General features: G+C 39.1%; 1 protein-coding gene across 1 annotated transcript; it reads right to left on the bottom strand.

Moving 5' to 3' along the window:
- Window positions 1–1,689: 1,689 nt before the first annotated feature.
- LOC137998872 (E3 ubiquitin-protein ligase TRIM71-like) lies at window positions 1,690–5,156 on the bottom strand. Its single transcript, XM_068844713.1, has one exon. It carries the CDS (start codon window positions 5,147–5,149, stop codon window positions 2,846–2,848), a length of 2,304 nt encoding a protein of 767 aa, XP_068700814.1. The 5' UTR covers window positions 5,150–5,156; the 3' UTR covers window positions 1,690–2,845.
- Between the last annotated feature and the right edge of the window lie 7,344 nt (window positions 5,157–12,500).

Below are 12,500 nucleotides of genomic sequence, written 5' to 3'. Positions count from 1 at the left end.
ACGTAACTCGTGCATTGCTTAAAGTGCACCTAACCTCGAAGAATTTTCTTAGTTTGCAAAAGTGAAATGTCTAACATATATTTTACCTTTGCTTCTCTATATTTTAATTTTAATGTGCCTAATGAGGTACGAGAGAGTAACAAAGCTGGCATTCATTTGTCCCATGGCCGAGCTAGCGAGAGGAATGGGTCTATTCCTTTGGTGACGTCAAGAACTAATTTACATTGCCAAACTTCTTTCAAAACTATAATGCAAAGTAGTTTATGACATCATCGAAGGAATAGGCCCATGCCTCTCACTGCCTCGGCCATGGGACAAACCATTGCCAGCATCTTTCTCTTACATACCTTATGAGGCACATTAAAAGGTAAAATCTAGAGAAACAAAGGTAAGTATATGATATGATATAGAGCGAGTTTCAATCGAGTGTCTTATAATCAAAACCAAAGTAATTACCTATCAAAAACCAATCAAAACTCGAAGTAATTACACGTAGCTGACACAAAGCGCGGTAAAATGTGCACGCACGAGCCACGATTGGTTTGGTTTCACTTCTGATTGGTTGAAAAAGTGACGCGAGAACTTTGAACCAATCACTGAGTGAAGTAATGCAAAAACAAAGTAATTCGCTAATTACTTTCGACACTCAATTGAAAACCGCTTTATATTTAACTTTTGCTAACGTAAAAATTTTGAGGTTAGGCGCACTTTAAGCTCCCTGATAATGTGGGAGAAAGGGAGAGTATGTTTAAACTTCATTCCCAGTGTCTTTATATCTCCCAACCCCACCAAGATAAGAGACCCTGGGAACCAGGATGCTGAAATCTACCTTTTGCTTTACAAGGCATTTTGAGGCCAAGGACACTAATCAGGAAGAGAGAAAGTCCCAATGAAATTGTTACCGTATGGCATGTTCTTAAATTTCAGTGTAAACTGGCCAGGCACAATACCCTCTCTGCTGATGACAGCACGTGGACAGGTTCAAACAACACAGGTAACCAAGAAAAAGAACTGCTAAAAGTCTATGAACGATCAGTACTTCGTCAAGAACAGTAAACACTTCAGAAATTGATTCACTTTGGAGAAGTGTTGAAACTCTTCTTATCTTGCCGGTTGTATGTGAATAGTCGACGTAAATAACTTAAGAGCACGATTTTAATTATGTGAATAGGAGTACGTATCTTGGAGGGCTAGGCTTTACCTGGCGTTCCAATCAAGTTTTCCAGAGCCATCCCCGCTTGACCTCAATAGCCCTTTTCACGGTTAGGTTTTCTCATTTGCATTACAAACAATGAATCTAGCATGTATGTGGGGCAATTTCGGGCTATTTTGTAGTTTTAACCCGAAATTGCCTCGCATTCACGTTAGATTACATTGTAATGCAAATGAGAAAAACTAACTGTGAAAAGGGCTATTAGTTGTTAAAGAAGATTTTGACAGAAAGGGTTGTAGCTCAAGCTTTAAAAAAACTCCATGTTAAGCATTCAATTTCACAAATGCGAACCTTTTATTTCAACAACCTCTTCCTCCCCTCACACTGAGACATAAATTATCACGTCAGCCAACCCCCCCCCCCCCCTCCCCAATACACACCCACACACACCCAACCGGGCCAACCCTATTTATGCCGCCCTACCCCTCCAACCCCAGGCAAGGAAACATAAGAGATCACTCACGTAGGCAAACATATGCACACAAGACCTTTATTTCCATTTCTTCAAACTTTCAATTAGTTTTTTTAAGGTTCACAGCCCTTGTATATCATTATAAAGATAATATAATTACTCACAGCTACCATACTGCTTCTGTAGAATGATTCCACAATACATTTAATTTGATATGAAACAAATTGTTAAGTAACAAGGGTACTTTCTTACGTACACTACAAAATACGAAACGATTTTTTTTAACATCGAAAGCTACAACGTTGTACTTACAATTACGCAAGTGATTATTACGAAAATTTTGAATACAAATGATAAAGAAGTTGTTCTTAAAAGTGAACTGCATTACTTTCTTAATCAAATCAAAGCTACTAAGATAACTACTAGCTTAGATCAGTCATAGCTCAGTTCATGTTACCAATATCAGAACTCACTGGGCAATATAATTCATGCTGCTAAAGATACATGTTTTCTTACAAGTCGATTTCTTAGAACAAGATGAATTTCAATGCCAAAAAAAAATTCAGTTGTACGTTCTCTTCCCTTTTATAGCAATCCCAGGAACAAAGAATCGCAATATTCATTAGAAGTGAAACGCTTCAAAAATACAACAACAACAATAATAATAATAATAATAACAATAACAATAATAATAATAATAATAATAATAATAATAATAACCTTAATCCAGAAGTCTGCATTGCTGGGATCAGCAAGGATACTAAGAAAAGTATTGGAAATGTAAAGAACAGGGAAAAGAAACATTTTGGTGTTCATTGGCAACTTGTTGTTGCCCGACACCACAAATTTACCAGCTCTTAAAAACTTAAGCTGAGCAGTATGACTATGAAATAATAATAATAATAATAATAATAATAATAATAATAATAATAATAATAATAATAATAATAATAATAATAATAATAATAATAATAATGATACAAAATTTGTAGTGCGAAAAATTTCATATGGATGTGCTCGAATGCGCATTACAGAAATCTAAGACCTAAAACTAAAGTTCTTAATGGTGCAATGAATATAGTAAGGGAAGACTAAAATTGTCACAAAGATAAAATACAGAAAGAGTTCACCAAATTACAAGCAAATCAGATAAAAGGAACGGTCCCTGAAAGCTGAAAATCAAACTTCCTTTAGATAATTGGCTTTTAGCAAGTGCCTGTTCAAGTTTCATCAAATATTTGTATGCGATCATTCCCATATTCTGACACAACAATTTGGCCATTACTGAGGAGCGCTACTGACACTGGATACTTAAACTCCCCTACGTTACTGCCCTCTTTTCCAAACTTACCAATGAACTTACCGTTAAGTTCAAAGACTTGCACTCTATGATTACTCGAATCACAGACAAGTACATCTCCTGATTCAGTCACTGACAAAAAACAGGGCCTTTGAAACTCTCCATTCCCAGTCCCACTTGTGCCAAACGTGTTTGAATACTCCCCTTCTCGAGTGAATACTTTCACACTGTGATCACCATTGTCTGACACAATGAGATAATCACCAGACTGAACACAATGAATAGGAGAATCAAGAGAACTGGGTCCGGCACCTATCTTTGTCAGAAACTTTCCATCAGGGGAAAAAAACTTAATGAGTTTGTTTCCCCTATCACTAACAATGACATTGCCATTGGAATCCAATGATAAACCTCGAGGATCCTTGAGCTGGCTATCAAGGCTTCCTTCCCCACCAAACATACTCATGTACCTCCCCTCCTCGTTAAAAATTTGGATTCGATGGTTCCCGCTGTCTGCAACATGAATATTTCCATCTTTACCAACAGCTATCCCTCTAGGGGATTGGAACTGTCCCTTGTCGCTACCCTGACGACCAAAGGATCTCAGAAAATTGCCCTTGCAGTCAAATATCTGCACCTTGTGTTCGGAAGTGACTGCGATTTCATCCTTTGAATTTACTGCTAGCCCGCGAGGATCAATAAACGTTCCCTCATTCGAACCTAGTTTTCCAAAAAATAAAACAGGTTTGACATTGAAAGATTTAATGACAACAGAGAAAGGGCTACCACGAATATGTTGCCCGTTTACCTTAACTGACAAATTACATTTACCTCCAAATGTAGGAGAACAGCTGATTTTGTAGGTCCCGTCTTTGTTATCATTAACAAGAAATGTGGTTTTACTTTCCTGCTCTCCCTCGCCTGTTAAGTCTACAGTTACATTGTCATTCTTATTATAACATTGCTCGGCAGCCGCGTTTCTTGTCGTTAAATTGAATTGAGCTTCACGCCCAACAGTTCCTTCACAAAGTCCTTTGCCTTCAGCAACAGATTCGCATGAATCAGTTGTGCTGCGAAAACTCAAAAGACCAATGCCATCACCGTTGATTGTCTCCAGGATCTTGTTATTTTCCACGAAAGCCAATTCAAAGAGGCTTTCAGGGTCACGCTCAAATGGTTCCAATTGTCCTACCCGTTCAAGAATGCTTTGCAATGGCTTCTTTAGCTGAACCACCTCGGCGTCTGTGCTATGTGTCAAAAGTTTCTCAGCTTTTTCCAGCGCTGATTCGATCTCCTTAATTTCCTTCTGAATCGCCGTTTTTTTGATCGTTAGACTCTCCAGCGATTTCTTGGTTTCGTTTTCCACTGTTGCTTTGATATGTTGCCTTTCCTCTTGCAGTCTCCTCGTTAAGTTGTCAACAAACACATCCAGATCTCTTAACATGTCTTCACTTCGTTGAACAAGTTGAGCGTAGTCCTCGTCAATTTGAGTGATCATCTTCACCTTTGCCTGCAAGTTGTCTGTTGGCGTTTGAATTAGACCTGCTATCTCGATCTTTTGAGCTTCGGCTTCCTCTTGGATTAATGTAACTTTGTGTCCTGCGTGATCCAACGTGACACAAGTTTGACAAACCGTGTTTTCGGGACAAATCTTGCAAAAGAACTTGACCTCTTCTTTTTCGTGTCCTTTCCTTGAGCAAAACACAGGTCGTTTTACTACTACTTCATAGTCTTTTTCTTGGAAATCTTTCACGGCCAGAACGCGGTGATCTTTGTAGCTTCGAATGATGTTGTGCGCAATTAAACACTCTTCACAATAAAACTTGCAACACTCAAAACAGTACGAGGTTTCAGAGCTTTTCTTGTCGCAGTTTCCGCATGTTACTTGCGTCTTGTCAGATTCTTTAATAGCTAGGGCATCGATGAAGCCGCTGAGAAAAAAGCTTGTGGGAAGATCTTTCAAATCACCGCTTGTAGGAACTCTACTACGGCCTTGGCACTTCGGACAACTCAAATCAACTTGAGCGCCACTCGCTCGATGCCAATTGCTCAAACAGTGCAGACAGAAACTGTGCAAACAGGGAAGGTATCTTGGATCTTTAAGGATGTCTTTACACACCGGACACGAGGCTTCTTCGCGAAGATTGAAAAGCAACTTTGGGATATCCATGTTGCTAAACTTCAACCCGTCCAGAATTGAGATCTTTCGCTTTCTAGGAATCATGTGACCATTAGCCAATCATTGGAATTGTTTTGTTACGGTTTTTTGATTCCCAGAAATTTGGTTTTTATGCAGCCAGCAAGCTATTAAAGAGATGAAGGGAGGGCAAAGAAGTGACATTTGTGAAGTGTCGATGCAGGCTGAGATCACGGAGCTTTGCACGACAGGAATGCCTTTATGAACGAGTTAGGGCGAAGGAGAGCCTTAAAATTTCACAAAACGGAGATTCCACCGTAACAATTAGCCCTAGAAACATGAACCGGGAGAGTTCAGAAAATGAAAATGAAACTAATTGCCACCCCAGGGAATGGGATTTGTCAATACCGCATAATTAAAGTTTAGAAAGTTGATAAACTTGAATGAAGTACCCATGTAAAAAGCAAAGGCTAAAAATAATTTGGCTGTTTTTATACTAGAGACACATAATCCGTCCAGACGAATCATGCATCTCTCATGTTTAATATCGATATCCGTCTAATGTATAGACGGGACGAACTCTATAAGACGCATAATCCGTCTGGGATGAACTTGGGCAAACATTTTTTCTGCGTCTGTTAAATTGGTCTAGTATAAACACGGGAACATATGCGCATAATGCGTCTGGAGGAACTGTCCAGTTTAGCGCGTCTTCGAAGACCCACTAAAGTGGATATTTCGTCCGGACGCATAATGCGTCTGGTGCCCGACTTTATACTAGACGAATTTAAGAGACGCAGAAAAAATGTTTACCCAAGTTCGTCCCAGATGAATTATGCATCTCTAGTATAAAAACCGGTCAATGGTAGAAACCCAGTGTAGTATTTTACCCAGTGCATCAGTTGTTGTTCACGTTTGGTAATCGACGATGGAGGATTTAAACGTCCTCTCTCTTTCCTAAGAAAATAAGGTTTTGCTTCAAAGTTGATGACGATGAATTTGACAAATCACTATTAATATTACTCAATTAATATACTGTATAACTAACTGCAGACAGTAATGTTTCTGCCTTCTGGGCATCATCACTGCAGTGCTGACGTCTAAGAGATATACACATGTATATATGAAAGGAATAAAAATATGAATGATAACAAAACTTATATTAATAATGATAATTACAGAATGACTTGAGAACGAAACAAACAGTGATTCTTGACTTAGTATGATATTGTACATGTACTGCTGTCTTGAGCAGTTTGAATTTTGGGAAACTTTCGTCAGCCTGCAAAGTGACCAAAGAATTTATAATACCTAGCACCATTGTACACAAAAGCAATTATTCAAACTGATACTTGCTAGGATAAACCTGCTTTCTCTACAATAAGGCAGAACTACTGGACGGACCTATTCATAATTTACATTTTTACTGAGTTACATGAATGTTTACACCATTGCTTAAAGGGCTGTCAAATTAAAAATGATTGACTTATCAGCAGAAGCTTTATTTGGCCAAAAAATACGGAGAAAATATAAGGCACAAAAAATATTACAATGGAAAGAAGTGAATTTTTTTTGTGTGTGTGTATCAAAGCATGTTTCTCATTTTGCTACTCTAAGAAGCAGAACCCTTAATTAAGCTCCAAGAGTAAACAGAATCCAATTTATCTTTACAACATCAATAAATCCAATTTATCATCAAAACATCAATAAATAATCAAAACAAAAGGTCACATGAATGTGGTGATCACTTATAAGAAATTGCTTTGCTCAGTGACCATGAATTCTACCTTTTGAAAATGTAAAAAATGTTGTATATATAATGTCATACAAAGTTTACAATGGACTTTCTCCAAGCAGTAAATTTTTAAATAAAATTTAAAATGTTACCACGGCTGAACAAACTGATGAGCATCTTCGTCCCAGTGACATGGATGGGTGCCTATTCACATTAAGGAACAATGAAAAACTAATAGAAGAGAGTGGGTCGTAAGAATGAGCAAAAGATGAAAGCTCACAGTCGCAAGCCTAACTCACTTTGGTTTTATACAGAGACAGAGTATAAATGTTAAAGATAATTTGTGATTGTTGCAAAGGAGTAGTAAACAATCTGCCAAGCAAAAAATTAGTGCTGTTGGTCACATTAAGAATTTATTGTGAATGTATGTGTTAAACAACACAAAACAGCTGATGATCAGATGCATTCAGTAAGGGAAAGGGAGAAGACTGCGTGACACAAGGGACCATCTGAGAATCAAGCTACACAGTGCAGTCTGCATTTTTCAGTGTCCCGAATGAAAATACAAGTTGCTGCTTCACTCGATTCGTTTGAATTCAGCAGTGTAGAACTACATCACGAGAATTCAGCATACAGACAACAAAGCAATGGAAATTAATTTTACATGTATGTATCAGGCAAATTGAAGCTTCAACATTCCTCCCCGGGCAAATCCCCAGGCATTTGAATTTTTGTTCAAATACCCCCTTCCCCGGGCCAAAAAGCTGTTCAAATGCCTCATCATAGGTCCATTTCAGGTGACCAAATGCCCCCACCCCCGGGAAAATTATCAGATTACTGCTTTAACTTTTCAGTAGCTTTTATTATGCTTCTGAAGCTGTGTATGTAAACATGGTTTAATAGACAAGTCACACAACACAAAGGAGAACCAGGGCCATACACGGCACGAGGAAAAAGGACGACAGGTAACAGGTATAAATGTCCAAAGAGAGCCAATAACAAAACCTACATATCAATCGTCGCAAATGTATTAAAATATTCATAAATACACCGGGTCGGTCAAAGCAATTAAAAGTCTTTTTTTAGTCGTATCCGGCGACGTCGGTATTGTATTGCATTATTGTTTATATTGTAAATACATGTACAATTTAACATCTTTATATATTCAAAGATAATATAAATTGGTTCTTAATTAGGGAGTTTAAGCAAATCACTACGGATGGTGCTACTACGGCTGCCGTGACTGAAAAGGTCTGGGGAGACTACGTCTCGGTGGTCTGCTAAATTTTAAGTTTAGCAAAGCAAAATACAAGGAAACATGGGCTAAAGGTGTTTAAAATCTCTTTTATTTAGTTTCTTACCTTCAAATGGCTTCGCTGAAAGGACGATGGCCGTTGTTCGCCATGCTAGGACGAACAGATTATTTCTGAGCAAAAGCAAATGCTATACACCTTGTACAATAACAACAATTTGATGGATGAAATATACAATTTCAGAGACAAATATCTCAAAGAATATCGAGTGAAAAAGACACATGTATCTATACTCAAAGAAGCAAAATAGCATCGTATAGTATCCAGATATAAAACATCTTCACTAAATCCTCAAAGCAAACTTAACCGAAGAAAAACAACCGCGTGCTGAACTCACTTCGCCATTCCAACACATTTGCCAAAACTTATCGTAAGTTTATAATACGGATTTACAAGCTTATGAGAGGCAACCTTGACACAATCCTTGACTTAAATTGACTCTAAAGGATATAGTATCCAACAGAATTCTTAAAATGCCGAGATGTCCGTTGAAAAGGGCCAGAGAAGCGAAATAAACCCGACGTAGTAGCCACTACGGCAAAACATCGCGACTCACGTAGTCAGATTTCACACTACGGCTTCACTACGGCTGGATGCAACCGACGTACATGCGCAGTGTTTCATTTTGGGAGAAATTTACTTCCGGCAGCCGATATCAGCCTCATTTGAAACTCGTCTGGCTCACTAGTAATAGGGACTTTAAGCAAATCGCTACGGCTGGCGCTAATACGGCTGCCGTAGCGATTTGCTTAAGGACGTTCGCGCTAATTGTTTGTGCGCAACGTAACTGCGCAGGTAACGCGACTGTAATATGTCACGCATTACTTCGAGCATTAGTGAAGTTGAGGTTTGAAAACCTTTGCAGAAACCGTGGACGATAAGTCTTGCACAGCGTTGGATAAGAGAAGATCGTGATCAGTCAAAATTGATTAAAAATATTTAGGAAAGTCAAGTAGACTACTGCACGACTGATGTTCGCGTTGTTTTTATCAGTCGTGCACTAGTCTACTTGACTTTCATAAATATTGTTCAAGCATTAGTTAAAATAACATGGCGACAAACACGCCGGGGAAAAATTCCAGGCCGGCAAAAGAATGGCACCTTTATTTCCGAATCATCATGAAACGTTAAAGAGAAGTGAGCGGGAGGATGGAAAAGCACTTTAAATGGTAGCTGCTGATCGAGTAGTGGCTGAAAGTTTGGAAAACTCGAGGGCGAACCGTTGCGTAAATTTAATGGGGCTGTTTCTTTTTTTAATGTTTTTATTACCCTACCAACTTAAGTTCAAAATGAATGTATGTTTTTGAAGTTCTTTTCCTTTACGTTCGTGAAAATACAGCAGTATTTTCGTCCTCGTCGGCTAGAATAGTGCGGACCTTCGTGGAAAAACCAGCGATTAAATTTCACAAAAACCACACTCCAGAAGACGAGCATGACGGCAATGGAGAAATATTATACAAAACACTAACCAAATGAAGATGATGACTGCTTAAAAGGTCGTTGCTGTGCTCGAGAAAGCTTTGTTTTGGGGTGAAAACCTTTCATCCCTTCAACGATCGATCCTTTCTTGGGTTCCAGTCCTTCCCCGACAGGTCACGCAAAAACGTGACAAACGACGTTTTCCAAGAGCTTCGTAAAATCACATCGATGTTACTCCCTTGGATCATAGGTGACCCCTATTTTTTTAATCATGAATCATTTACTCTACTTACTATCTACAAAATATGATAAAATGAAAAAAATCTCACCGTAAGAAGTTATCTTTTTTTTTAATTTTCTTTCCTCGTGCCATCGAATTCCGGTAGCGGTTGCAACGGATAGAGGTTACGAAAACGCTCGTCCAGGATGAACTCTACTGTTTACGACATCCCTAGCGGCATAAAATTATCTTAAAATCCCACCCCTAAAAACCTATGCACGGAAACCTTCACTCTAACAGTTTATTTTTAGGATTTTCGATGGATGAGCAGATGAGGCTACCTTTCGTTATTATGACAGATTTATCGAAATTAAAGCATTTTTCCATTGCCATTTTCTCCGAAACAAAGTCGGTGACCCCCAATTTTTTTTATATTTTTGGATTAAGTACTTTATGACCTAACTCTAAGCGAGAAATGAAGAAAATCTCACCGTAGGAAGATTTTGGCGCGAACGTCCTTAAAGTCCCTAATACCTTCAAATACGGAACAAAGTTTGTGTAGGCCTTACCTTTTCAACCAATCAGCCACGAACCTTTGAATGTTTCAAAGTTTGTCTCCGCCATGATTTATCAAACCAAACGTGGAAACGTAACATGAAATAGAGGCTAGCGATCAAATTCCCCACCCCCTATGAGTGGTGATCAAATGCCCCGCCCCCGGGAAGACTAAGATGATCCCATTCCCCTCCCCCCCCGGGCAGGAAAAGGAGTCAAATGCCCATGGGGGGGGGGGGGGAATGTTGAAGCTTCAATTTGACTGGTAGATAAATGAGGAAAATAACAGAACCTCCTGTGGATACCTCCGCCTTGAAATCCTTCGTTCCCACCGCACCTCAACCAAGAGTTCCGCGGCGCTGGCCAAAAGGACCATGCCTCTGGAAACGAGTTTACGACCGAACAAAAGGACAAAAATCGTTTTTTTCCGCAAACGCGATCACTCTAGCCAACCGTCATATGTATGTCACTAGGGAGCTTACGAAACGAGGACGGCGACGGCAACGAGGACTTCATTTTAAAATACGAGTTCGCGTTATTCATATCACTACGAAACTATTTCATGTAGTTTAGCGTTAAAAATGTGTAGTAACTGTCGAGGAATTAAACTGGTATGAGTGAGTTGGAAGCGTAGACCGAGAACTGCAAATTCATCGTCATGTGCTAACGTCCTTCATAGAACCTTGAATTTGGTCATTTCACGTCGTCATTTAGGAGATGACGGCAAAGAAATGTACTAAAATGCAGAGCCATTGTTTTTGCTCACTAAACCTATTGTTTTGTAGCGTCGTCGTTGCCGTCGGCGTCGTCGTTTCGTAAGCTCCCTACTACTCTCGGGGAGAGGGAAGGGATACAATTTTTTTTTCAGTCGTCCTTAATAGTCTTCAGAGTTTCTCCAGCCACCTAGGTTTGAAATGCAAGAAAAATCAGTAATTCCCAGCTAGTTCTTTTTAACGGCCACCTGTATTAAGCGGCCACCCTTTTGCAGCCAGCAAATTATCTTTTCAAGCAAAATGGTAACAGATAATATGAAAGTGATAACTGATAACAACAAGAACTGCAATTAATCTCCAATTTAATCTATCGGAAATGGCAATGACATGATCGCCTCGTTACAACTCCGAGCTCCACAACGGCAAACAGCACTGACGGATTAAATAAATCGCCCGTGATATCTTTTAAGTTAAAATTTTGACAGACTGTTGATGCAAAAAAGCCCTAAGAAACTTGATGTTTTGTTATATAAATTAACATGTTTTCCTGTATTTACTCAACACTAAAAGGTACTGAAAATCGACTACGTGCTCTCAGTGTTAGAGCAACAGAACTTTGCACGCTATCTTTGAACTTTGTTTCAATGATTTTTGCATTTATCTTCACAGATGTTCACTTTTAAACAAGCATTTTGCTATACACAGTAGACTGAGGCAATAAAACTAGGCTGACTGCCATTTCTGCCCAATTTATATTGTACCTCTATTAAACGGCCAACCTCTATTAAGCGGCCAGTTTTCAAAGTCCCGAGGGTGGTCGCTTAACAGAGGTCCGACTGTATTTGAAATAAGAAAGGCTCTGAAACTGAACTAATAATTAAATAATAGTAATAAAACCGCCTGATGCACACTGTACCACTTGAAAGTCGGTTGATTACAGAAGCTCTTTAAATACTGTACACGTACGGAAAAATTCGCCCATGGTGACCTCTCCCGTTTTAAGAGGACTTTTTCCAGCATGTCATGCATGCCTTGCAGTTGCACTAAGCAAACGTTTATTCCACACACAAAGGAAGGACTGTACATGTTGTTTCCGCTTCATGATTCCTCTTCTTTTCAGTCTTACCTGATGCCAGGACAACTTTTTTCTTGGCTCTAAGTTTGCACCAAAAAGTAACGTAAAAGCCGGGAGTTAACAGTAAAAGGCAAGCTAAAAGATACCCTGGGTGCCAGAGAAATTTTCTTTCAAGGTTGGAGAGAACGCTCCGGTCAACGGTCGACCGTTGATTTGGAATCGCGGAGCGTTCTCTCCGATCTTGAAATTAAAATTCCTCTGGCACCCAGGGTAGCCAAAACACAGGTGAAGAAAAAAAACAACATAGTTTGTATATAAATAAATTCTCAGCGAAAGATTAAATGGCAATAGAGAGGAGACCATGAGTAGGATCCTGACTCATGGACTCCAGCAATAGATCGTAAAAAC

The sequence above is a fragment of the Montipora foliosa genome, chromosome 4 (genome assembly GCF_036669935.1).
Source record: "Montipora foliosa isolate CH-2021 chromosome 4, ASM3666993v2, whole genome shotgun sequence".
Taxonomy (NCBI): Eukaryota; Metazoa; Cnidaria; class Anthozoa; order Scleractinia; family Acroporidae; genus Montipora; species Montipora foliosa.
This window is presented reverse-complemented; position numbering and strand designations above follow the sequence as displayed.

Coding starts and splice junctions, on each gene's coding strand:
- LOC137998872 (XM_068844713.1), bottom strand. CDS start 5,149: ATGATTCCTAGAAAGCGAAAGATCTCAATTCTGGACGGGTTGAAGTTT.